Raw genomic sequence first — 25,949 nt, 5'->3', positions numbered from 1 at the left:
ATTCAACAGTTTCTACATGTACGATTCAGTGGCACTGGTTACATTCTTCAAGTTGTGTAGCCATTTTCACCCTCCTTTTCTGATTATTACTCCTCCATTAACATAAACAATCTGCCCTCTAAGGCTCCTATCTTTTGAGTTGCTGTTGTCAGTTTGATCCCTGTGGACTACGTTTCTCAAAACACTTGGAGTGGCTGTTAAAATGCAGGTTCCTACTCTGGGGATGGGGCTCAGGAATCTGCACCCCAGTTGATACCGTTACATACTGAGGCTTAAAAATCACTGAAGAGGATGCATCGTGATCACCTTTACTTACCTCAGCTATACCTCTGACCCCAATTTTCTTCCCCAGGAAAGTCAAAGGAACGAAAAGCTGAAAAGAAGTCAGAGCTAATCTCTAAAGAAAAAAAACCAGGAGCCAAAAGGAAAAAGAAGTGGAAGGAAAGGAATCTGGAGATAGCAGAGCTGAGTGGGCCTGATGACATTAACTCTGAAGAAGCAAAAGACACCTCAGATAGAGGTTTCTTTCCTTCAAGCTCCATTGTGGAGGACTCTTGGCTTTCTCCCAAATATGCTGCTCAGGAGAGCCAAGTTTCTACAGATGGAAGATCATCACCCACCCAGACTATAACTGTCACTGGAAACACGGAATCTGGAGAAGAGAGAAGCCATGATGACCCTCCCAAGGTAGGGTTGGTGTAACTTCAGAGGCGGGAAAAACTACCCCTATTTATATTGTCGTTAGCTGCTGTGGAGTCGATTCTGAGTGATGGCGACCCCACGTGTGCAGAGTAGAACAGCTCCATAGGGTGTTCAAGGCTGTGACCTTTCAGAAGTAGATCACCAGACCTGTCTTCCCAGGCTCCTCTGGGTGAGTTCAAACCACCAACTTTTGGGCTAGTACTGAATTTTTACACAAATAACATGCGTGTTATATATTTTTTGCCAACTGCCCCCTTCCCCCATAAGGTATTTTCATAAACACACTACACTAATTTTTTTACAGCAATATGTAGAAAACAATAAGCATAGCATGCTTACAAAAATATCTTGCAGTGAGGGAGAGTGTATTTGGTAAAGAAAACATAACACATTCGTTATTTGCATTAAAATACGGTAGTAGCGCTCTTAACTGTTTGCACCACCCAGGAACTCTTCCTGTTTTTATTACAGTCCATGAAACATGTCTAATAATAATGGTTTTGTTTTCTTCTACTTTGGTAACTTCTAACTCTTTTAAGAAGGCAGACCTGATCAAAGACAGTGTGGCCAAGCCCTCTAACGTGACGCATTCTGTGAAGCTCCCAAACTACCAAGGCATGTACCCACTGCTTAAAGAGCAGGAAGGTGGCACAGCATCTATCTGTGAGAGGTGCAGGGCTCACAGTTACAGTGGAAGGTGGGTCCTGGCCATCAGAGCTAAACACCTGTGACATATCTTCAAGTTGGCTTGGAGCTCAATGGCTTCTCACCATTGCTTTCCTCTCAAAGGCAATGGAAAGTCCCCTTTCCTAATCTGCTTTTATGTGGCACACAGTTGGACCACATACAGCTTATACACAGGCACCTGCTTTTACAAGGTGCTCTGGCCTGTAAGAGTCACATCATTCCAGGGGGCCTAGATTCTAACAATGGCATTTAAGGAAAATTACCCTTGAAAATCCCTGCAATTAGCCAAAAACTATACCATACAGATACATCATCTCTCAATAAGACAAATACAGCCAATGTTTTCCTCTGCTGTTGAAAGAGATTGCTGTTTCTTCAACTGAGGCAAAGGTGTTGAACTGCACTTAGGGATCTGGTTGTACCAAAAAAAAAAAAGTTTATCTTTAAACACCAAAAATGTACCCATAGCTAAACCAGTTTACGGTATACAAATTACATGTGTATATGGTGTAACCCTGCTGAATCTCATTTAATCTTTACAATTACACTTGTGAACCAGATATGATTAGCCCCATGTTACAGACCTGGAAACTGAGGCTCAAAAGCAGCAGATGTCAGTTGCCAGCAATTGCAAAACCATCGAGTAGTAGAACCAAGACTTAAACTCAGGTCTTTTAACGCTAAGTTCAGGGCTCTCGTCTATTTTAAATTATTATCTATTTATTTATTTTATACCCCATGGTCTTCCAAAAAAACATTTCAGGAAGGTTTTTCCTCTATCTCAATCCCTCCCAGCTGCCTAGGTTATGGAATTCTGTTCTGCAGATGAACATTTTAATCTGTGGGCCCAACATTTTTGTGCCTGCTAAACGATCAGAATTTTGTAGATTTATCATCAGTCTCCAGTACCATGCTACCTCTGTAAAGGCTAAAAAGCAAGAAAGTTTCACCCCACGTTGATACACAAAGTTCCTATGGAAGAGCTACCTCTCAAGATTCCTCACATGAGCATATTTCTGACTGAGGAGAAGGCACTAGGCAGAACAAAGAAAGCTAATATATCTTTCACACACACTGAGAGGACAACTTTTTATTGAAAAAGTGAGTTTGTACAGGATTAAACTTGAAATGGACATATCTGAACCTAAGGCTAAACCAAAAAACCAAACCCACTGCCATCGAGTCAATTCCGACTCATACCTAAGACTAAACCAAAAAAAAACAAACCCAGTACTGTCGAGTCCGACTCATAGCAACCCTATAGGACAGAGTAGAACTGCCCCATAGAGTTTCCAAGGAGCACCTGGTGGATTCAAACTGCCGACCCTTATGGTTAGCAGCCATAGCACTTAACCACTATGCCAGCAGGGTTTCCTACCTACAATTGAAATATGGCAAAATAGCCTTTATCTAGAACCAGTTTTCAGGCCTGGCTTCACGTTGGAATCACCTGAGGAGCTTTTAAACCCGTGGCGACCTCACCCTGTAGAGACTCTCATTTAATTGGACTGGAGGGTGGGGTCCTGGCCTCAGGTAGTTTTTAAAAACACTCCTTGGGTGGCTCTAAACTGAGCCCAGTGGTTAAGCAGTTGGCTGCTAACCCAAAGATTGGCCAGCCACTCACCATGAAAAAGATGTATCAGTCTGCTTCATAAAGATTGTTGTTGTTGTTGTTGTTATGTGCCATCGAGCTGGTTCCAACTCATAGCAACCCTATGTAGCACAGAACGAAACACTGCCCAGTCCTGCGCCACCCTCACAATCGTTGTTATGCTTGAGCCCCACTGTTGCAGCCACTGTGTCAATCCATGTCATTGAGGGTCTTCCTCTTTTCCACTGACTCTGTCCTTTCCCAGGCATGATGTCCTTTTCCAGGGACTAATCCCTCCTGATAACATGTCCAAAGTATGTAAGATGCAGTCTCGCCATCCTAGCTTCTAAGAAGCGTTCTGATTGTACTTCTTCCAAGACAGGTTTGTTAGTTCTTTTGGCAGTCCATGGTATATTCAATATTCTTCGCCAACACCACAATTCAAAGATGTCAATTCTTCTTCGGTCTTCCTTATTCACTGTCCAGCTTTCACATGCATATGCTGTGATTGAAAATACCATGGCTTGGGTCAGGCGCACCTTAGTCTTCAAGGTGACATCTTTGCTTTTCAACACTTTAAAGAGGTCCTTTGCAGCAGATTTGCCAGTGAAATGTGTCTTTTGATTTCTTGACTGCTGCTTCCATGGGTGTTGATTGTGGATCCAAGTAAAAATGAAATCCTTGACAACTTCAATCTTTTCTCTGTTTATCATGATATTGCTTACTGGTCCAGTTGTGAGGATTTTTTTATGTTGAGATGTAACCCTACTGAAGGCTGTGGTCTCTGATCTATATCAGTAAGTACTTCAAATCATCTTCAAGCAAGGTTGTGTCATCCACTTGAGGCAGGCTGTTAATGAGTCTTCCTCCAATCCTGATGCCCCATTCTTCTTCATACAGTCCAGCTTTTCAGATTATCTGCTCAACACACACACTGGATAGGTATGGTGAAAGGATACAACCCTGATACATAACTTTCCGGAATTTAAACCACGCAGTATCCCCTTTTTCTGTCCGGACAACTGCCTCTTGATCTATGTACAGGTTCCTCATGAGCACAATTTAGTATTATGGAATTCCCATTCTTCACAATATTTTGTTAAGATCCGCACAGTCGAATGCCTTTGCACAGCAAATAAAACACAGGTAAACATCCTTCTGGTAGTCTCTGCTTTCAGCCAGGATTTATCTGACATCAGCAATGATATCCCTGGTTCCATGTCCTCTTCTGAATCCAGCCTGAATTTCTGGCAGTTCCCTGTCGATATACTGCTGCAGCCACTGTTATAAGATCTTCAGCAAAATTTTACTTGTGTGTGATATTAATAATATTGTTTGAAAATTTCCACATTTGGTTGGATCACCTTTCCTGGGAATAGGCATAAATATGGATCTCTTCCGGTAGGTTGGGCAGGTAGCTGTCTTCTAAATTTCTTGGCATAGACAAGTGAGCACTTCCAGCACTGCATCTGTTTGTTGAAACATCTCAATTGATAGTCCGTCAATTCCTGGAGCCTTGTTTTTTGCCAGTGCCTTCAGTGCAGCTTGGACTTCTTCCTTCAACCTTTAAAATGGTTCAACATCGACCAATTCTTTTTGGTATAGCTACTCTGTGTGTTCTGTCCATCTTCTTTTGATGCTTCCTGATTGTTTAATATTTTCCCCATAGAATCCTTCACTATTGCAACTCAAGGCTTGAATTTTTTCTTCAGTTCTTTCAGCTTGAGAAATGCCAAGTATGCTCCTCCCTTTTGGTTTTCTATCTCCAGCTGTTCGCACATGTCATTATAAACCTTCACTTTGTCTTCTCGAGCCACCCTTTGAAATCTGTTCTTTTACTTCATCATTTCTTCCTTTTGCATTAGCTGCTCGACGTTCAAGATCAAGTTTCAGAGTCTCTTCTGACATCCATTTTGGTCTTTTCTTTCTTTCCTGTCTTTTTAATGGCCTCTTGCGTTCTTCATGTAGGATGTTCTTGATGTCATCCCACAACTCATCTGGTCATCTACCATTAGTGTTCAATGCATCAAATCCGTTCTTGAGATGGTCTCTAAATTCAAGTGGGATATACTCAAGGTCGTACTTTGGCTCTCATGGACTTGTTCTAATTTTCTTCAGTTTCAACGTGAACTTGCATACGAGCAGTTGATGGTCTGCTCCACAGTCGGCCCCTGGCTTTGCTCTGACTGATGATATTGAGTTTCTCCATCGTCTCTTTCCACAGATGTAGTCGATTTGATTCCTGTGTATTCCACATGGCAAGGTCCATGTGTATAGTTGCCGTTTATGTTGGTGAAAAAAAGGTATTTGCAGTGAAGTCTTGATCTTGCAAAATTCTATCATGCGATCCCCAGCATCATTTCTACCATCAAGGCCATATTTTCCAACTACTGATCCTTCTTTGTTTACAACTTTCGCATCCCAATCACCAGTAATTATCAATGCATCCTGATTGCATGTCCGATCAATTTCAGACTGCAGAAGCTGGTAAAAACCTTCAATTTCTTCATCTTTGGCCTTAGTGGTTGGTGCGCAAATTTGAATAATAGTTGTATTAACTGGTTTTCCTTGTAAGGGTATGGATATTATCCTATCATTGACAGCATTGCACTTCAGGATAGATCTTGAAATGTTCGTTTTGATGATGAATGCAAATTCCATTCCTCTTCAAGTTGTCATTTCTGGCACAGTAGACCATGTGATTGTCCAATTCAAAATGACCAATACCAGTCCATTTCAGCTCACTAATGCCTAGGATATTGATGTTTATGCGTTCCATTTCATTTTTGAAGGTTTCCAATTTTCCTAGATTCATACTTCATACATTCCACATTCCAATTATTAATGGATGTTTGCAGCTGTTTCTTCTCATTTTAAGTCATGCCACATCAGCAAATAAAGGTCCCAAAAGCTTGACTCCATCCATGTTATTAAGGTCAACTCTACTTTGAGGAAGCAGCTCTTCCCCAGCTGTCTTTTGAGTGCCTTTCAATCTGGGGGGCTCATCTTCTGGCACTGTATCAAACAATGGTCCACTGCTATTCATAAGGTTTTCACTGGCTAATCTTTTTCAGAAGTAGACTGTCAGGTCCTTCTTACTAGTCTTAGTCTGGAAGCTCAGCTGAAACCTGTCCACCACGGGTGACCCTGGTGATATCTGAATACCGGTGGCATAGGTTCCACCAACACAGTAACACACCTGTCCACCATGGGTGACCCTGCTGATATCTGAATACCGGTGGCATAGGTTCCACCAACACAGCAACACACCTGTCCACCATGGGTGACCCTCCTGATATCTGAATACCGGTGGCATAGGTTCCACCAACACAGCAACACACCTGTCCACCATGGGTGACCCTCCTGATATCTGAATACCGGTGGCATAGGTTCCACCATCACAGCAACACACAACATTACAGCCTTGGAAACCGTGGAGCAGTTCAACTCTGTCCTATAGGGTCATTATGGGTTCAAATCAACCCCACAGCAATGGGGTTTGGTTTTGTGGCATTTCTAAAGTCCAGCTAGGGTTGAAAACTCTAGAATATACAATTTGCTAATCATTACGTTGGTACTTTCACTATTTCAATTAGTCCTAGTAATAGCTGCATGAAGAAGACAATATCAGAGAAATTGTAATCCCCAAGTCCCAAAGCTAGTGAGACTTGAATCCCCATCAATGGGACCCCACATCCCAAGATGCTCCCGCCAGAGTTTATGCAGCTGTGGTCAGACTGTGGACTCTGCTTTATGATTCCATTTCTGATTAGAGACAACACTGTCTGGGGTAGAGGAGGGTAGAGCCTGTCCCTTGCACTTCTTAGTATTCTTATACTCCTGTTTCTTAGGCCTTCCTCACCAAAAGGGAGCAGGAGAAAGCTTCCCGGGACAGGCTTCGAGCAGAGAAGGCCGAGATGAGAAGGTTGGAGGTGGAGAGGAAGAGGAGGGAACAGGAGGAGCAGAGGAGGCTCCAGCAGGAGCAGCTGGAGAGGGCAGAGAAGATGAAGGAGGAGCTGGAGCTGGAGCAGCAGAAACGAGCAGAGGAGATCCGGTGGGTCAGGCAGCCAGAGAGGCCAAGATGATGATCTCTACTAGGGCAAAAAAATTTTTTTTTAATTAATTTTTATTGTGCTTTAAGGGAAAGTTTACAAATCAGGACAGTCTCTCATACAAAAATTTACATACACCTTGCCATACACTCCTAATTGCTCTCCCTCTAATGAAATAGCACAGTTCTTCCCTCCACTCTCTCTCCTCATGTCCATTCCGGTAGCTTCTGGCCCCCTCTGCCCTCTCATCTCCCCTTCAGACAGGAGGTGCCAACACAGTCTCAGGTGTCCACTTGATCCAAGAAGCTCGTTCTTCATCAGTATCATTTTCCATCCCCTATCCCAGTCCAATCCCTGTCTGAAGAGTTAGCTTTGGGAATGGTTCCTGTCTTGGGCTAACAGAAGGTCTGGGGACCATGGCCTCCGGGATCCCTCCAGTCCCAGTCTGACCATTAAGTCTGGTCTTTTTATAAGAATTTGGGGTCTGCATCCCACTGCTCTCCTGCTACCTCAGGGTTTCTCTGTTGAATTCCCTGTCAGAGCAGTCATCGGTTGTGGCCAGGCATCATCTAGCTCTTCTGGTCTCAGGCTGACGTGGTCCCTGGTTTATGTGGTCCTTTCTGTCTCTTAGGCTCATAATTACCTTATGTCTTTGGTGTTCTTCATTCTTCCTTGCTCCAGGTGGGTTGAGAACAATTGATGCATCTTAGATGGCCACTCGCTAGAGTTTAAGACACTAGGGCAAAATTTACTTCTGAGGCTTGTGCCCTGACGTAAAACGGCATGAGGATGTCGCATTTTCCTCTATCCACAGTTAACCTAGGAACAACCTGGACCAAAGATAACAGGCAGTGGGTTACTCAAGACATATGACCAGGGAATCTTCCTGGGAGGGCTTTGAAATTGATATCTGACAAACATTTGTTGAGCCCCTGCCATGTTGCCTGGATTGTGCTAGACCCATTCACGGGTCTTATTTAATCTTCACAACAACCTTGTTAGGCAGGGGTTTCAAAATCCATTTTGTAAGAATAGAAAATGAAGCTCTGAGAATTTACGATCCCTACACTGGTGGCACAGTTGGTTAAGCGCTCAGCACCTAACAGAAAGGCCAGGGGTTGGAACCCACCAGCTGCTCTGCAGGAGAAAGATGTGGCAGTCTGCTTCTGTAAAGACTTCAGCCTTGGAAACCCTATGGGGCAGTTTTACTCTGTCCTATAGGGTCACTGTGAGTTGGAATCGAGTGGACAGCAATGCATTTGGTTTTTTTCAGTTTACCCCAGAGCGCAGAGCTGTATATTCAAAGCTCAGGCTTCTAATTCCAAGGCTCTTGAGTTTTTGCCTCTGCTGTGCAATTCTGGCTTTCCTTAGTAAAATGAGTCACTTCTGAATGGGGTGCTGCATTTGGCCTGTAGCCTCACTCTGGCCTGTAGGCTGCAGAGCCTCTGCTCAAGGCATTACCTTTGGCTTGTCTTACAAGGATGCCTCAGTGTTTATTTGTGCCATTTCCCTGACCATCTTTCTTGTGCGTTTTCTTAGCTTGAGGAAACAGAGGCTGGAAGAAGAACGGCAGCAGCTGGAGGAAGAGGAGAGAAGGCGGCGACTGCAGTTGCAAGTGGCCCAGGAGAGAGCCCAGCAGCAGCAGGAGGAGTTCCGCAGGAAACTGCAAGAGCTGCAGAGGAAAAAACAGCAGGAGGAAGCCGAGAGGGCTGGTGAGGGGCATTCTGGAGCTCTCTGCATCTACCATCTACTTACCCTACACCTTAGTGTGTGAAGCACTGTAAATGTATAAGCTATTTTTTCACTGTGATTATAGGTAGTCCCTGACTTATGACAGGGTTCCATTCCCAAGGACTCCATTGTAAGTCAGTTCTGATGTAAGTCGAATACTTCATTTTTTTTTTCTTTTTTAGTTTTCATTATTATTGCCTTTTAGTATCAGTATCTTTATAAATCCAATCTTTGTCTTTGGGGGTTGGAAATTAACTTACAGATATATTTTAATATATACTACATAAAACAATAAATGAAAAATTTACTCCGACAGTGAAGAGTTGGATGATGTTGACATTTTGTCAGCTGCAGTAATAACTCCACTTGCAGAAAGTTCTGGATCACCTGGATTATCCCTGAGAGTGAGAATGGTGTTTCTAGTCAGAAAATTAGTGAGAGTTGTCTGTATGGTCCTTTTCTTTTTTTCTTCATATATTTCGCGGTAACATCTCACTGCCTCCAGAATTTGCCTATGGACTTTATTTAGCAAAGCCATCAGCGTTTGGGTCCATGTTTTCAAGCAACCGAAGCCCCTGATTTAGTTTGGAAAAACAGCTAATTCTTTCACTATAAAATTTTTAAACAACTTTTCTCCTTCCCCTTCCTCATTATTTTTTTCTTCAGCATTTCTTTCCTCTTCAAAATTCATTAAGTCCTGATCTGTCAGTTCCCTTTCTTCATGGTCTATGACCTGTTCCACACAGGGCTTCAAACAGGTTCTAAATGATTCAGTCATGTCTGACAGAAACAAGGCAGGGCTTTGAACTAGTTCAAAGTGGTTCAGTCATGGCTGACAGAAACAAGGGCAACGTATCTGTTGCATAGCAACCAAATCTCTTACATACCAGCTCCTGAAAGTTTCCTGATGCAGGAGATTAGATTATTGCCTCCTGAAAGTTTCCTGATTTGGGAAATTGGGTATTGGCAGGACTGTGGAGAGCGACACACATTCAAAGCAGCAAGGTTGGCCACCATCTTTGAGCAGGGCACCACAGCCTGTTTCATACTTGAGTCAAAGCCGAAACAAAAGAGATTTGGTTGCTGCGTAATGCATATGCTGCCCTTGTTTCTGTCAGCCACAACTGAACCATTTAGAGCCGGTTTGAAGCCCTGGTTCCACATCGGTAATAAACCAAAAAAAAAAAAACAAGCAAAACTTACTGCCGTCAAATCGATTCCAACTCATAGCCACCCTATAGGACAGAGCAGAACTGCTCTATCAGGTTTGCAAGGAGCAGCTGGTGGATTCAAACTGCCAACCTTTTGGTTAGCAGCGGTAGCTCTTAACCACTGTGCCACCAGGGCTCCACGTCAGTGATGTATCAACTTATAAATTCAGCATTCTCGCCACATGGATGATTTTTCCACTGATCTCTTCCATCATATTATCCTGATCAAATGCTTGGAGCGTGTTCGCTTAACTCAGCAATTCTTTCCACATCCCCTGCATGCATTTTCCCATAACTTCCTCACAGGAAGATGCAATGTTCCAGACACACTGAAAAATATTATAATTCTTCCGGAAATCACATAATGTTAACGTACCTTCACCTATTGCCTGAGCAAACATAGTCTGTAGATAGTATGGCTTTAACGTGGTGACTACACCTTGATCCATAGGCTGAGTCACAGCCGTTGTATTGGGAGGTAAATACACCACTCTCACTTCTTGATTTAGATCGCTGAGATGGATATCCTGGGGCATTATCAAGCAGTAGCAGGATCTTGAAAGGAAAGCTATTTCCAAGGCAATAGGCATGCACTTCTGGGATGAAACAATTTAAAAACCAGTCTTCAAATAACACAATCCTCGTCCAGGCATTGGAGTTACTCCTATAGCAGACCAGCAGCTTATTTTTGTCAATGTTTTTGAACATTTGAGGGTTTTTAGAATGGTAAGCAAAAAAAGTTTTTAATTTAAATCCAGCAGCACTTCCTCCAAGCAGCAGGGTGATTCTATCTTTAAATGCTTTGAAACAAGGCATCACCTTCGCCGGTCTGTGAATTATAAGTCTGTTCTGGCATCCTTTTCCAAAACAAGCCTGTTTTGTCCACACTGGAAATCTGTTCCGGTAGATATCCTTCATCTTGTATTATCTTGTTCAGCTCACTGTAGAATTTTTTGGCAGCTTCAACATTGGCACCTCCTGCTTCTCCAGTTACAAGTGTTATGTAAGCCAAATCTGCACTTGAAGGGATGAAACAAGCACTTGCTGGCATTGAAGTGCTCATGGTAGTCTTCTTGCTGTTCCTTCCAAACCAAACCAAACCTACTGCCATCGAGTCGATTCCGACTCATAGCGACCCTATAGGACAGAGCAGAACTGCCCCACAGAGTTTCCAAGGAGCGCCTAGTGGATCTGAACTGCTGACCTTTTGGTTAGCAGCAGTAACTCTTAACCACCATACCAGCAGGGTTTCCACTGTTCCTTCAGGTTTTCAAAAAAGTTGCATGCTTTGGTTTGAACTGTCAGTAAACTCATAGGAATCCTCTTCTGGATTTGGTCTTCTATCCAAATCATCAACAGCTTCTCCATCTTGTGGACTGGCCCTTGCCTCTTTGTTAAAATTGTTGATTTTATGCCAATTGCTCCTTTTACTGCCTCCAAAATCTTATCCTTAAAAAATAAATAAATAAATAAAACGGTCAAATCAAAGAGTCCTTCCTCATGTGCTATTTTGACCAACTTTCTTTCCATTATCATAGGCCTTAATGATCTTCATCTTTATATCCATGTCTAGAGCCTTCTTCACCTTCTTTTTTGGATTAGAATCTGTAGTGGCATGACTTCTTTTGCTAGACATATTGTTGGAGGTATAAGCAGTGCAGGTGTTAAAGTTAGAGAAACTTGAACAACTCAGCTTCAAATTAACAATCGATGTTTCTTACAGCACAAAATGCTGAATAAGATCACACTATAGGCCTGGTCTATGATGAAGTAGGTGTCAGTGTCGTAACAATGAAGTCAGAGTCACAACGGCTGTCGGGCGCATGCCCAACTCAATTGTCATATGTCATTACAGTCAAATATTGCCCGACTTTCTATCCATTACAACTCCCAACACGGACACCGATTTCATTGCAGACCAGGCCATAGCCTCCTATGCAGCCATATTTTGAACAGTAAATCATAAAATTGAACATCTGTGAATGAACACCTGAAAATAACAACATCAGCAAATTACGCACTGCAACATTATATGTAGAATATATAACTAATGATAAGATGTTCCAAAAAAAAAAAAAAAGAATGGTCATAAGTGCAGTTTGTCATAAGTTGGGGACTACCTGTATTATGTGTGACCACAGTGAGTTGAGTCGGGGGGGGGCCAACTCCACGGCAGCTAACAATAGTGAGCTGATAGAAAATCAGAATCAGAAAGACTGGCTTGTGGAAATTCAGTTAACTCCTGAACTAGGATTCTGTCTCTTCCCTTGCCCTTTCAGCATTGCCCTAGAGTCCCTGGCTGGAGCAAACAGGTAAGCACTTGACTATCAGCCTACTAGATGAAAGGCTGGTGATAAGAACCCATCCAGAGGCACCTTGGAAGACAGACATGGCAATTTGCTTCCAAAAGGTCACAGTCTTGAAAACCCTATGGAGCAGCTGTACTCTGCATACACAGGGTCGCTGTGAGTAAGAATCAACTTGACAGCAACTAACAACAGGAGCTCCCTAAATTGGAGACTTAGCCTTCCTTCTTGCTTCCTGCCCTAGCAGATTGAGTCACAAACATTGGATAGCTTCAGGGCAGATTTTCAGGTGTTCATGCATGGGATCTCTCCAGGTGCACTTTTGAGAAAGAGATGGGAACTTCAGATGACTCTGTGGCTCACTTCCTGGTTCTGGTTCTTTAGACAGGTCAGTTTCTCCAGACCCAGGTCTGACACTCCTTCCCAACTCAGCTGCATACCACCCATGAGCACATCAGGCACTGGAAAATTCTCAAAGGTTTTCTATTAATGGCACAGTGCACTGTACACAGTAGGTGCTGGATAACCAACGACCAGCTGCCATCGCATTGACTCCAATTCACGGAGTCCCAATGTGTGTCAGAGTTTTCAATGGCTGATTCTTCAGAAGTAGATTACCAAGCCTTTCTTCTGAGGTGCTGCTGGGTAGATTCAAACCTCCAACCTTTCAGATAGCAGTCAGTCGAGCACGTTAACAACTTGCATCACCCATGTTCTCTGGTGCCTGATAAAGGACTCTTAAATTAGTAAATTAACCCCCAAAGTAATCCCCAGAGGATCTGGCAGCATGCCGGCAGGTAAGCTGCAGAACTTATGTGGAATCCCTGGGAATTGCAGACTTGAGTGTTAGATCACAAAATTGTTTTCCCCAATAACGACATCCCTGCTGAACCAATCCCCTTTTCTACTTTGCAGAGGCAGAGAAGCAAAGGCAGAAGGAGTTGGAAATACAGCTAGCAGAAGAACAAAAACACCTAATGGAAATGGCTGAAGAAGAGCGGATAGAGTACCAGCGGCGAAAACGGGAAGCAGAAGAGAAAACTCGGCTGGAGGCAGAGGAGAGAAAACAAATGGAAGAGGAAGCAGCAAGACTGGCTCTGAACGAAGCCATGAAGCAAGCCCAGGAACTAGCCAGGTACCGGGTATTTGGGCAACAGGTGCCATAGGGGGGTTTTCAAGGGCTCGATGGCCTGGTACTAGTACCAGCCTCCCACTGCTTTTAAACAAATGAAGTTTTCCCACTTTGCAAAGCATGACTTGGAAGAGCTAAATAACAAAGAGAGATTATTTTGCTGCAAATATTACTGGATTCCTTCATGGCTTATAGTAGGACTTGTATTCATGGATTCATAGTATGTGTATCAAAGCTGGTAGGGAGTTTAGAGATCATCTATCTTAATCTTTTTTATAGATGAGAAAACTGAGTCCCAAAGAGGGAAAGACTCTTGATCAGGGCTGAATAGTGAGTTAGGGGCAGTGCCAGGACCAGATCTAAGGCCCCTGATTCTAAACCCACTTGCCTTTCTCGGTATTTATTGGGTGCTTATTTTGTGCCAAACACTGTTCTAGGCACAGGGAATTCAGGAGTAGGCAAGACGAAGTTTCTTCTCACACAGAATTTACATTGTAGGGGTGGGAATGAGAGGATGGTCTCTAAACAAAATTTTTTAAGCTGGCAATACATGCTATATAGAAAATAAAAAGGAGATGTAGTAGGGTCATAAGTGGCTTATTTTAGACTGGTTGGTCAAATCAAGACCTCTCAGAAGTAAAACATTTAAGGTGAGACCTGACTGACAAAAAGTCAACCACATGAAGATGGGGAGAAAAATATCCCAGCAAGTAAACTGTAAGGGTAGCCCCAAAGAGAGGAATGAGGCTGGCACGTTGGAGGAATAAAAGAAAGTCAGCGTGGCTGGAACTAAGTGCACAGGAGCAAAGAATACTTCCAGATGAGATCAAAGAGATAGGCCAAGACCAGATCTCGTGAAGGCCTTGTTAGGAAAAATAATAGAATCAAAGACATTAGGAGCCAAAGGCACTTCCTCCCTTTATTCTCCTACATTAGTAATGACCTTTACAACTGCCAATAATAGAATGTCCTTAGTAATGTGATCTCAATTTGACTCTTTTTAAAAGCTTGGCCATCTATAGATTCTATGTCATTAATTTCCCCTCCTAAATTCATGAAAGAGACAGTCATCTATCAAAATCGAAAGGTAAATAATCGAAACACAGAACATAGTATGAGTCCAGCCTTTACTGAAAACCCTTCTCCCCTTAAAATATATTTTCCACAATGTAAGCCGATTCTCAGATAATGATACTCTTTAGGGGACCTGAAAGAAAAAGCAACCAGAACAACTCTACTTAACCTAACCTTGAGTTGTTCCTCCCCTGGACTTGCCTCAGCTGCCATGTGAATTTCAAAACTGACCATTAAGAACTTGATTCAATTTCAGAATTATATATTCCATGTATCGCAGTAATAGGGCTGGGTTTTTAAGAATTAAGACCAAAAGCAAGCTACTAAGAGTTCCAACTTTCTAAAAAAGAAAACTTACAGTCACACAAAGGGAAATTGAGCAATTTTATAAGGTTAGTCCAAGTAGCTGAAAACAGAAAACCAAGTGAAAACTGACCTTGGCTTCACCCTCATTTGTGTGACCTTGGCCCATGTATTAGAGCCACTTCCTCCTCTCCCGAAACTAGGGAGTCCCTTCCAGCCATAAAAGTTTAAGAACTGTGAACTATGCCTTTTTTTCTTTGCGAATTGGAGGCCCATGATAAATTCCTAAACGAACAGTCATGATCTTCCACCATCATGTATGATCAACAGCCCAAAGTCTAACTAATGATAGCTCAAATACAAACTTTTTCTCCTAGGGTGCTTAATTAGTATTGGGATTGTGGGTGGGGTTGTCTCCTTAGGCAAAAAGCTGCTTTGGAGAAACAGCTTCATTTCCATCAAGAGCTTCAAAAGGAAGCCAGCGGCCTACAGTGGACACACAAAATTTCCAGACCATGGGTCTACTCCTATTTTCAGTTTCTGCAAACACCCAGGCCTTAAGGTAAAAGAGAACTAAAGAGTAAGTTGGGAGGTGGCAATAGAGTAGCCTCCTCTCAAGTTTCACCCTGAGCCCAGTTAGTTCCATTTTACCTGGTTCACCTCAACCTAAGGTTTTCTCTACCCCTGGGACCTCTGTTCCAAGACCCTTTCCAACCACACACACCCTTTGGTCAACCCAACCAGAACTCTTTGCTCACCTAAATCCTCTGTGTTCTCTAGAACCACATAAATGCAGAAACTTGGGTGTCTAAAACTGCTCATTTCAGTTTGAAACACTATCGTAGAATAATCAAAGTATTTCATTTCAGTATGTTAAAGTCTGAAGAACTGCAGATACATGGAAACTCTGTAATAAAAATAATTGAGTAGCTAAAAGGAGCTTGCTGTTTTATTGTAATTTTATCGTAAATCTTTTATAAGGCAAAACCACCTTCTTTTCACCCTGAGACTCTAAAATTTAGTGTTTAAAACAAGGTGTTTGAAATCACTTGATATTCATTTGTGCAAAATGAGCTGTTTTGTAAGGCTATTCTCACATCCCCAAAGTATAAATTCTAGAGCTACACTGTCCAGTATGATAGCCACTAGCACATGTAAAGGAGCCCTGGTGGTGCAATGGTTAAGCACTTGGGTGCTAACTGAAAAGGTTGGTGGTTTGAAGACAGAAAAGACCTAGCAATCTGTTCCCATAAAGACTACAGCCTATGAAACCCTATGGGACAGTTCTACTCCGTCCTATAGGGTTGCTATGAGTAGAAATCGACTCAGTGGCACCCAAGACACATATGGCCATTTAAGAGTCTTTAGTCACACTAGCCACATTTCAAGCACTCAATAGCCACACGTATTTATCGTACTGGACAGCACAGATACAGAACATTTCTATCATCACAGAAAATTCTATTGCACAGCACTGTTCTAGAGCCTTGAATATTAATAAATCTTAAGTTTTTGCTACTAGCTGTACCTTGAAGAACCAGCCATTCACAAACCTGCCCTCCTTTTTTTTAAAAATCACACTATCAGGAAGATTCTGTCAATTAATTTTCCTTTAACATATAATAAAGCATCCCTTTTAACAAAGGGATCTGTCGTACAATAAAGGAAATTAAAGATGAAAGAGCTTTAGCAAATACGATATTTGCTAAAAAGATGTTGTGAGTCCCTGGGTGGTGCAATCGGTTAAGCACTCAACTACTGGCTGGGTTAACAGTACGAAACTACCCACAGGCACCTTGGAAGACAGGCCTGGCAATCTGCTTCTGAAAGGTCACAGCCTTGAAAACCCTATGGAGCAGTTCTACTTTGCACACATGGGGTCGCCATGAGTCAGAACTGACTCGACAGCAAGTAATAACAACAAAAGGAAGTTACAACAGTATCTGAACCTCAATTTTCCCATGAGTTTCCTTTGGCCCTACCCTACAGTCCAGTTGAAAATTTTTTAATTTGCAGATAACTCCCTCCAAATTTCCATTAATGCTTTTATGGTATTTGTTTTCTACAGGAATTGTACCTCTACGACCCAGAAATTAAGCTTAATTTGGGTTCTGTATTGCTGTTACTGGACTTTCTTAGATTTGGTACTTATTTTTAACTCCTTGTTTTATGTAAAATGGTCAAAACACTGGATAATATCAGCAACAGTGAATTTATATAGCACTTAAACTTTTTTGAAAGCTTATCAACCCTGCTTGCATATTCAATCAATTCATTAACACTTAATCAGAAGAGAAAGGGGCATCTCAAATAATTGAAGGACAGGAGAAATAATACTCGAGGAAAAACATCCCTGAGAAAGAAATTTCCATTACTGACTTTATTTTCTCCCTGATTTTACAAATTTAGGATGTTGCATTCAAACACCAGATAGAGTGCCTACACTAAATGTTATTCAAGGTCCCTTCCAAACATGATAGTCTATTAAATTGTTGCTGTGAAATGCCTGTTTTATCAGTATTACTACACCAGATAAGCACATTTTAAAGTTAACCACAGCAGAGTCCAACTCACTTAGAAGAGTCCAATAAACTAAAAACAAGAAAATTATTTCCCCAGTAGCTAAGCCCCAGTGCCAAAATGCTGAGTATTCAGACATTTAGAGAAGCAAACAAAATCAAGATGCCAAACTACATATTTCATGCTTCTGGATAGCTCAAAGAGCCAATCAGGTTAGCCTTGAAAGAAATGCGCAACTCATTAAGGCTGTCCAGAAACAGGCCTAATTCCTAGCCATTACTTAATGTAATGATAAATGCCAGGTGACAGTCTAACTTTAAAAGCTCAAACTTATCCCAACTGTACATGTAAAGGAGCCCTGGTAGTGCAGTGGTTAAGCACTGCGGCTGCTAACCAAAAGGTCAGCAGTTCAGATTCAGCAGCCGCTCCTTGGAAAGCCTTTGGGGGCAGTTCTACTCTGTCCTACAGGGTCGCTATGAGTAGGAATCAACTCGACAGCAATGGGTTTGGTTTGTTTTTTGCTACACGTAAAATATAAATAATTTTTCATTTAGGGTCTGATACAGGGTCTAAAAGGTCAAGCCAACTCTATTTTTCAACAGCTGACTTGGGTGTGTAAGCTGTAAGAGTTTGTAAAATGTATTAGAGAGATGTTTTATTTGCTTTTCCCAACTAGTCAGGTGACATTCTATTTAGAATAACATGAAATTGGTACATGTTTATGCAGAGATAAACTGAATAGTGACCCATTAAAGAGTTAAAAGGAAAAGTTAAGCCCTCTAATAGGAATAAACTAATTTGGTATTTTAATTTTACACAAAGTTTAAATACTTAAGATATAATAAAAGGAAAATATAAACAATATTTAATATACCAAACCTTGACTCAGCAAAAACATTTTATAAATTGTTAAAGGGAAAACTGAAATTATTAATATAAACCAATTAAGAATTTTCGGCATGCCCACTCATCAACATTTGGGTAACTGTATCACATATATGCACCATATAGTATTATCAAGTTTAAAAAAAAAACAGAACACGAAGTATTTAAGATATTGTGGCCTTAAATCCTGATCCAGAAGGCACTTCAGTAGCTATGTGCTTCAAAGTGATTAATGTTATCACCATACAGTACTGAAAAAAAAAAAATTTATTTCTACCATGTACAAATAATGTCTAGTATTATGCACGAAAACCTTATGTTTTAGGCATTTTATTTTTTTTCTATACAATTAAAAATAAAATGAACATTAGTACGGTTTTTACAAATATTTTGTTTATTTTAATGAAGCTGGTACAGACAATGTCCATTTAAAACCCATATCCCAGGCCAAAAAGTACAAATAAAATCAAAAAGAGCAGTGTTCTGTTGTATACACTTCTGCATGAATAACTCTATACTGCTAATGAAAATTAGAATTTTTCTGGGATCTTCTGACAAGAATTTTATTTGAATCTTAAAATGCTTTGTCTCTTCAGTGACGCCGTCTTTGGAGTTAGTCATTACTCTCACCATATGTCATCATGACTCCAACCTGATAATCATTCCTCTTCTTTTGGTCCAGACCCTCAGATTTTAAAAGTAGCTTCAAGTTATGGAAAGGTCATTTTTCCACAGTTCAGTTCTCTGAAAAACTTCCATCTCCCACTGAAAGTCATAGTCCAGGAGTGAAGCAATCACATGACAGAACTTCAGGGCCAATTGGAAAGTCATTATGAACACTTGCATTGGTCGATCTTAAGTTATCCCACAAGCCTGAAAATGCACAGTCCTGGAAAAGGTGACCTCTCTGTGCACATATGTAATTTTTAAGAAGAGGGCAATATGAAGAGGGCTGAGGTTTGATCACCAAAAATCAGCACAATGAAAACAAACGATAATGAATGATGAGCACTAGAATTCAAAATACCAGATGTTTTTGAGAGGTGCCAGTTTTCAATTCTGTTTTGAACACCACATTACAAAAGAACTATTTTTAAAAATAAAAAAGGATTAAGGGAAAAGAAAAAAAATTAAAAGAATATCTAAACTGCTGAATGACCCCCCGTTTGTTCCTGATAAACTTCAATCACATCTTCTTCCTCCATACCCAGCTGTAAGAGGAAAGAAAAATATGTTAGTAGAAGATAAAAGTGCTATTTTTTAATTGGCTGCAAGTATGTAGCACTGTTTTAAAGTGTAAAAAAGATACAGGAGTGATTCAGTTACTCTTAAGATTAAGAATCCTGTTTCCTCTAATCTAAGGAATAGAGATATATCCTTCCAATTTTATGTATGTGAAACAATTCATCTTAATTTCCCTTCCCACTTTATTCATTACATAAAACTTAAGTTTTTTTTGACAAGAACCTTAAAGAAGTTTTAAATCTAATGAAACATGTATTTTAAATAATAGTTTGAAAGCTTATTTTCTAAAAAGCATTTTACTCCTAAATGTAATTATTTGATACAATCTCTTTCATCTTCTTTCAAAAAAACATGATTTCACTTTGAAACATATATGGCTTTAGTTCAAAAATAATGCCTATATGGATTCATTTCCAAGTGGTTTGTTTTGTCGTCTACAATTCCTTCTAGCATATAACTATGATTTTCCTTGATATCAAATGACCACTCTAAATGGAGGAAAGTTATCCATTTATCTAATCTTATTCAATAGCTCTAGTTTTATAAGGCAAACTTTTTAATCTAATCCTTTATTTTTTGTTGTTGAAAATACACAGAACATACACCAATTTAATGATTTCTACATGTATAATTCAGTGACACCAATTACATTCTTCAAGTTGTACAACCATTCTCACCTTCCTTTTCCAAATTGTTCCCCCTCTACTCACTGACCCCCAAGTTTCCTATCTAATCTTTCAAGCTGCTGTTGTCAATTTGATCCCATACAGAGCCTTGAAAAAGCACAATGCTCAGCCAATCCTTTTTCCATTCTTGCAAGAAAAAAGAGGTCCTTTAAAATGCCCTTTACAGAACATTGAGTATGTGCAATTATCTTTTTTTTTTTTTAATACATTCACTGAAATATTTTGGATTTCTTTTTTCTTAAAGAAACTATTAATGGTTGCCTCTGAGAAATGGCAATGCAGCTGTATTTACAGTATATTTATTTTCCACTTTATACCCTTTGATTTTTTTAACTATGAGCATTCTTCATTAAAAAAAAAAAAAAAAGACAATATATAAGGATGTTTGGTGTCACATGGAAGCACAGGCATTACCCTCAGTGAGGGTAAAGGACTGTGAATCCGTTGATTCTAGCATGTGGCCAGGGCTGAGAAGTACTGAAATAGGCAGAGTGAAAACAAAAACTAGCACTGGTCCTACTGAAAATCATGATAGATCATACCCAGTGCTGTCGAGTCGATTTCGACTCATAGCGATCATAGCAACAAATAAAAACTAAATTTTTAAAGTCTAAGACTAGTAATCTTTTCTAATAAGAAAACAGTTTTATATTTTGTAGGTGACATTTTTGTGCTGAATGGTGAAACATGAAAATTAAAACACGTTAAGAAATCTAAAAATAAAACACAGACTCATGCAGAATTAGGATTTTTAAAGTGATCAGGTTATCTCTAGTGTTTTAGATATCTTGACTGGTACATATATGAATATTAAAGTAATTATCAATTAAACATACTATTAAAACAATTTTAATTGCACACAGAGCCTGATAAATACTGCAAGAAATAAAATTCTAAACATTGTAAGGAACCTTCAAATCAGGAAGGTACATGTCCTCTACCTGTGGAGAATATGAAGCTGCAAGCTTCAAGAAGTATATTCACAGAGATAAGTGAAGAACAGCACAAGAAGTTTACTCCCTAAATACCTATTCCCTCCCTCCCACTGCCCCATCATTCTTCTGAAAAGATAACCTCTACTGTGTGCCGAAGATTCTGCCAAGCACTTTACATGTTCATTTTATTTATTCAGTAAATATTAAATGAGTGCCTAGTATGTGCCAGGCACAATAGTCTCTCCATTTTATAGATGTAGAAATTTGGGCTTAAATAAATTAACTTGCACCCAGTCAGTCCCACTTTAAGTGGCCAAGTCAGGATTCAAACCCAGGCCTTATGATTCCCTCACTCATGGTCTCCCCATATTTGTTGTTTTGCTTTGCTGTCTCCCCCATCTTAAAGTTCATGACCCTAGTGTGACACATTCACCACTGCTAGCCTAAATAATTCCCAGTGAAATAAAGTAAGCCCTCTCTTTGGCAGGTGAGGTGCAGCTCTTATTTGTCCTGCCTCAAATGTATAACAAACACCCCAAATGCCTTCAATTTCTTCCATGTGCAACCTAAGAGCAAGAGCTCTAAGCACTTCTTTGTAACTGCCCGTGCCAACTAGTATATAGTTTATGGTATTCTATAGGTGCCTGGTTCTGGACACTTGAGTTCTGAATGCACTGAACATCTGATGTCTACTCAGATGTCAACTCTTCTAAAGTATCAGAGATAAGACATGGGTAAAGACAGTTTTGTAGGAAGAGAGGTAAAGAGTTATGTCCCAGACCAAGGATGTCACTTACTATCAACTTCAAAAAAGAAAAGCAGGTCAAGTCATACAAGTTCAAAATACCTAAAACAAAAAATCAAATCAAAGAACAGAGAACACAGGCCCTAAAAATTTAAAAAGCACAAAAGCTACTTCTAGAGAAGGGCTTGTATCAGGACATACCCTAACCCCCAACTGTACCCCCAGATTAGCATCCATTTAAATGCAAAGACACCAAGTGACTGATAACACCTGGTAATTATCAGTAATCTAGAGCTCTGGTGGTGCAGTGGTTAAGAGCAGCTGCCAGCCAAACTTTAGGCAGTTACAATCCACCAGCCACTCTTTGGAAACCCTACGGGGCAGGTATACTCTGTCTATAGGGTCACTATGAGTTAGAATCAACATGATGGCAATGGGTTTGGGTGTTTTTTTTAATCAGTAATCTGATAATATCCTATACTCATAGGCTGGGAATCAGGATCATTGATTTCTTATTTAATCAGTATGGGCAGAAATGTTAAGTACTGAGCATGCGTTATCTAATGAGTGCCTTTCAAGTTGTGCTTCTCAGAGACCCTCACATTGGAAGCGACCCCAACCACTGAGAAGAACTGAGCAATCAACTCCACTTCAGTTAGAGAACTTCTGCTTTCACCTGCTTTATAAACTGTACTTCAATAATATTTCAACTGCCACCGACTGCTCTGACAAGGACCACAATAGAGGGTCCTGGACACAGCTGGAGAAAAATGTAGAACAAAATCCTAGCTCACAAAAAAAGACCAGACTTACTGGTCTGACAAAGACTGGAGAAACCCCAAGAGTATAGCCCCTGAGACCCTTTTTTAACTCAGTGCTGGAGTCACTCCTGAGGTTCACCCTTTCAGCCAAAGATTAAACAGGCCCATAAAACAAACATTAAGACATGTAGCTCAGCCATATACATGAGACTAAATAGGCACACCAGCCTGGCGACAAGGATGAGAAGGCAGGAGAGGAAAGGAAAGCTGGATGAATGGAAACAGGGAACCCAAGGTTCAGAAGGGGAGGGTGTTGACACATCATGGGGTTGGCAACCAATGTCACAAAACAGTATGCGCTTTGTTTAACAAGAAACTAATTTGCTCTGTAAACCTTCACAATAAAGCGCATATATGTATGTATTTCAATTGAAGAAAGGGTGATGTTTTGCTATGTTTTCAACTGCAACTGCAAATGACACTGTAAGCATAGTTTTGTACAGATAGACCTTTTCACCATATTTTTCTAAAAACTGTTTTTTGTTGCCATGAGGATACATCCTGGGACTTTTGACAGTGCTATAAAGGAATATTTGGTTTGTCATTTCATTCATTATATCTAATCCACAAGGTGGGCAAAACTTAACCCACAGAAACTCCACTAAATGACGAAACGTTTGCCTCAAATAAAATCACATTCAGGGTACTAATTCACTTCTTGCTTCAGTATTTTTCCTGTCTGTAAATACCAACAGAGACTTAGGTTACAACCAAATACATACTCTTGCTCATTACCTGTTGTTAACGAAATCTCAAGAATCTATTTAGAAAGCTGTTTAAATGTTTATATCTAGTTCTACAAAATTCAAACGCAAAAACAAAATATATGTACATCACCCCCAATCTTGCCAATACCGTTAGAACATTAAATGGCAAAAGTCATTTACCCTACTGAAAGCAACCAAAGCTCCTTGGAGAAATGGCCAAATGTAAAGCTAGAGCAGGGAAAGTACAAGATGAGTTTGGAAAATCTTATTGTGCCAGAAAGTAAGGAAGTACTCAAGAAAGAAAAAAAAAAAAAAAGAAAGGGTGGCTGCTAAACCTAGGCAGGAAAGTTTGATGAGAAAGAGGACATTCATAAAGTTTCAAAGTATGTCCCCATGAATTACTTCATTACAACAGAAAAAACAGTAATACATAGTAGAGAAAAAAACCAGCACTTAAATCAAGTGATCAAAATTAAGGGGCAAAGAGACTTCATGTGCTCTAGATGTTATACCCTGAGAAAGTCACATCACCATTTATGTAGTATTTCAACCAAAAATATATAACCTAAATCTAGTCATAAGGAAACAGACAAGCCCAAATTAAGGGTCTTTTTAGTAAATAACTGGTTTGTATTCTTCAAAAATGTCAATGTCATGAATGACAAAGAAAGGGTGAGAAACTGCTTCCAATTAAAGATAATTAAAGAGATAACTAAATAAAATAAGTGATCCTGAACTGAATCCTGAATGGGGGAGAAAATTTTTCATAAAGGACATAATTGGGACGATCATTAATGTGAAATTTCCTGAATTGGTAACAGTGTTCCGGTTAGGTAGAAGAATATACTTATTAAGAAATAAACACTAAAATATTAAGGACTAAGTGGGTATGATTTATGCAATCTACTCTAATGGCTCAGGAAAAAAAAAAACAGAACTGATAATTAAGCAAAGGTAACAAAATGTTAAAAATAAGTGAATCTAGGTTAAGAGTATATGGGAATTTTTTGTACTATTCTTGCAACTTTTCTGTAAGTTCAAAATTATTTCAAAATAAAAAGTTAAAAAAAGATGGAGATATCTCAAAAAGAATAGATGCCAAACTGAAAGTGCCCCACTAGCTAGTACCTAATGAAGGATATTCACCTAGTTTCAAAGCATCTCCCTACAGACTACTTACTAACTGCAAGAGGAAAACAGTAGCTTTACAGTAGAGAAATCTGGAAGTTACCACATTAACTAAATGATTGAAGTTAACATTACCCATAATAGGACAAACTGACATTATGTACCTCCTGAGATGGAGCTGCGGTGGCGCAGTAGTTAAGAGCTGGGCTGCTAACCAAAAGGTAGGCAGTTTGAATCCATCAGCCGCTCCTTGGAAACCTTATGGGCGAGTTCTACTCTGTCCTACTAGGTTGCTGAGAGTTAGAATCAACTCGATGACAACGGGTTTGGTTTTTGAGATGAGACACTCCTGAGTCCTAGGAGTAATTGTTATACTTCTATCAAAAATGCAAACCTGAATCTAATCAATGAAGAAACAACAGGCAAACCCAAACTGAAGGACATTCTAAAAAAACAACTGGCCTATACTCTTACAGTGCATAATTCTGGATTAGATTCCCAAGTTGGGTAAAAAAATAGCTATAAAGGATCCTACTAGGACAAATGGCAAAATCTGCCAATGGACTGCATATTAGATAACAGTACTATTGTTGTTGTTGTTAACTGCCATCGAGTCGGTTCCAACTCATTGTGACACTACGCACCACAGAACTATATCAGTATGCTGGTGAAGAGTGAGCTTCTTGGATCAGGTGGACACTTGAGACTATGTTGGCATCTCCTGCCTGGAAGGGAGATGAGAGGGTGGAGGGGGTTAGAAGCTGGCGAAAAGGACACGAAAAGAGAGAGTGGAGGGAGAGAGCAGGCTGTCTCATTACGGGGAGAGTAATTGGAAGTGTGTAGCAAGGTGTATATGGGTTTTTGTGTGAGAGGCTGACTTTATTTGTAAACTTTCACTTAAAGCACAATAAAAATTATTAAAAAAAAAAAAAAAAACTATATCAGTGTTAAATCTCCTAAATTTGAAAACTGAACAATGGTTCTTAAGGAATACTAAAAATATTTGGGGATAAAGGGTCACAAGATATCTGCAACTTACCCTCAAATGGTTCAACAATATGTATATGTAAATATATACATAAAAAAGAGATAAAGCAAATATTGCACAGTGTTAATTATTGGTGAATATAGGGAAAAATAATTTTTTTTTTTTTTTTAGGGAAAGGGCATTCGGGAGAATATTGTACTATTCTCACAACTCTCAAAATAAAAATGAGTAATAATCATACATCATTCCCACTATCAGAAATATCAGAAATGTTATTTTGTACATGGAAGGGTAAAATCTGTGTAAGTGTACACACACACACTTTACAGAAGTATTCCGAGATGCCTCCCTGGGGGGAAATACATAAACAAAGAAAACAATAGTCCATTTGATAAAACAATGAAATATGGACACAAACTTCAAAAACAAAAAAAAAAAACCAAGATGACAAAAGCAAGTATATTAATATACACTAAGCTACCCTAATGACATAGTTGTTA

General features: G+C 40.0%; 2 protein-coding genes across 3 annotated transcripts in view; one reads left to right on the top strand and one right to left on the bottom strand.

Annotated features, from left to right (window-relative positions):
• Positions 1-15,381, top strand: part of KIAA2012 (KIAA2012 ortholog) — a 144,879-nt gene extending 129,498 nt beyond the window's left edge. The window contains exons 20-24 of the mRNA XM_023542319.2: positions 353-687; positions 6,832-7,034; positions 8,572-8,744; positions 13,196-13,415; positions 15,212-15,381. Of these exons, the coding sequence (XP_023398087.1) occupies positions 353-687; positions 6,832-7,034; positions 8,572-8,744; positions 13,196-13,415; positions 15,212-15,350 (1,070 nt within the window). The 3' untranslated portion in view covers positions 15,351-15,381. The remainder of the gene's footprint in view (positions 1-352; positions 688-6,831; positions 7,035-8,571; positions 8,745-13,195; positions 13,416-15,211) is intronic.
• A 3,184-nt stretch (positions 15,382-18,565) lies between these two features.
• Positions 18,566-25,949, bottom strand: part of SUMO1 (small ubiquitin like modifier 1) — a 38,333-nt gene continuing 30,949 nt past the window's right edge. Inside the window, exons 5-6 of one of the 2 annotated variants that reach the window (XM_023542313.2) lie at positions 25,106-25,186; positions 18,566-19,405 (exon numbers count right to left, since the gene is read on the bottom strand). In XM_023542313.2, the coding sequence (XP_023398081.1) occupies positions 25,118-25,186 (69 nt within the window). In that variant the 3' untranslated portion in view covers positions 18,566-19,405; positions 25,106-25,117. The remainder of the gene's footprint in view (positions 19,406-25,105; positions 25,187-25,949) is intronic. The other variant, XM_010602442.3, reaches the window with a different exon arrangement.

Source organism: Loxodonta africana, chromosome 6 (genome assembly GCF_030014295.1).
Source record: "Loxodonta africana isolate mLoxAfr1 chromosome 6, mLoxAfr1.hap2, whole genome shotgun sequence".
NCBI lineage: Eukaryota > Metazoa > Chordata > Mammalia > Proboscidea > Elephantidae > Loxodonta > Loxodonta africana.
Note: the sequence above shows the minus strand (reverse complement) of the source record. Positions and strands in the feature narration are given on the sequence as shown.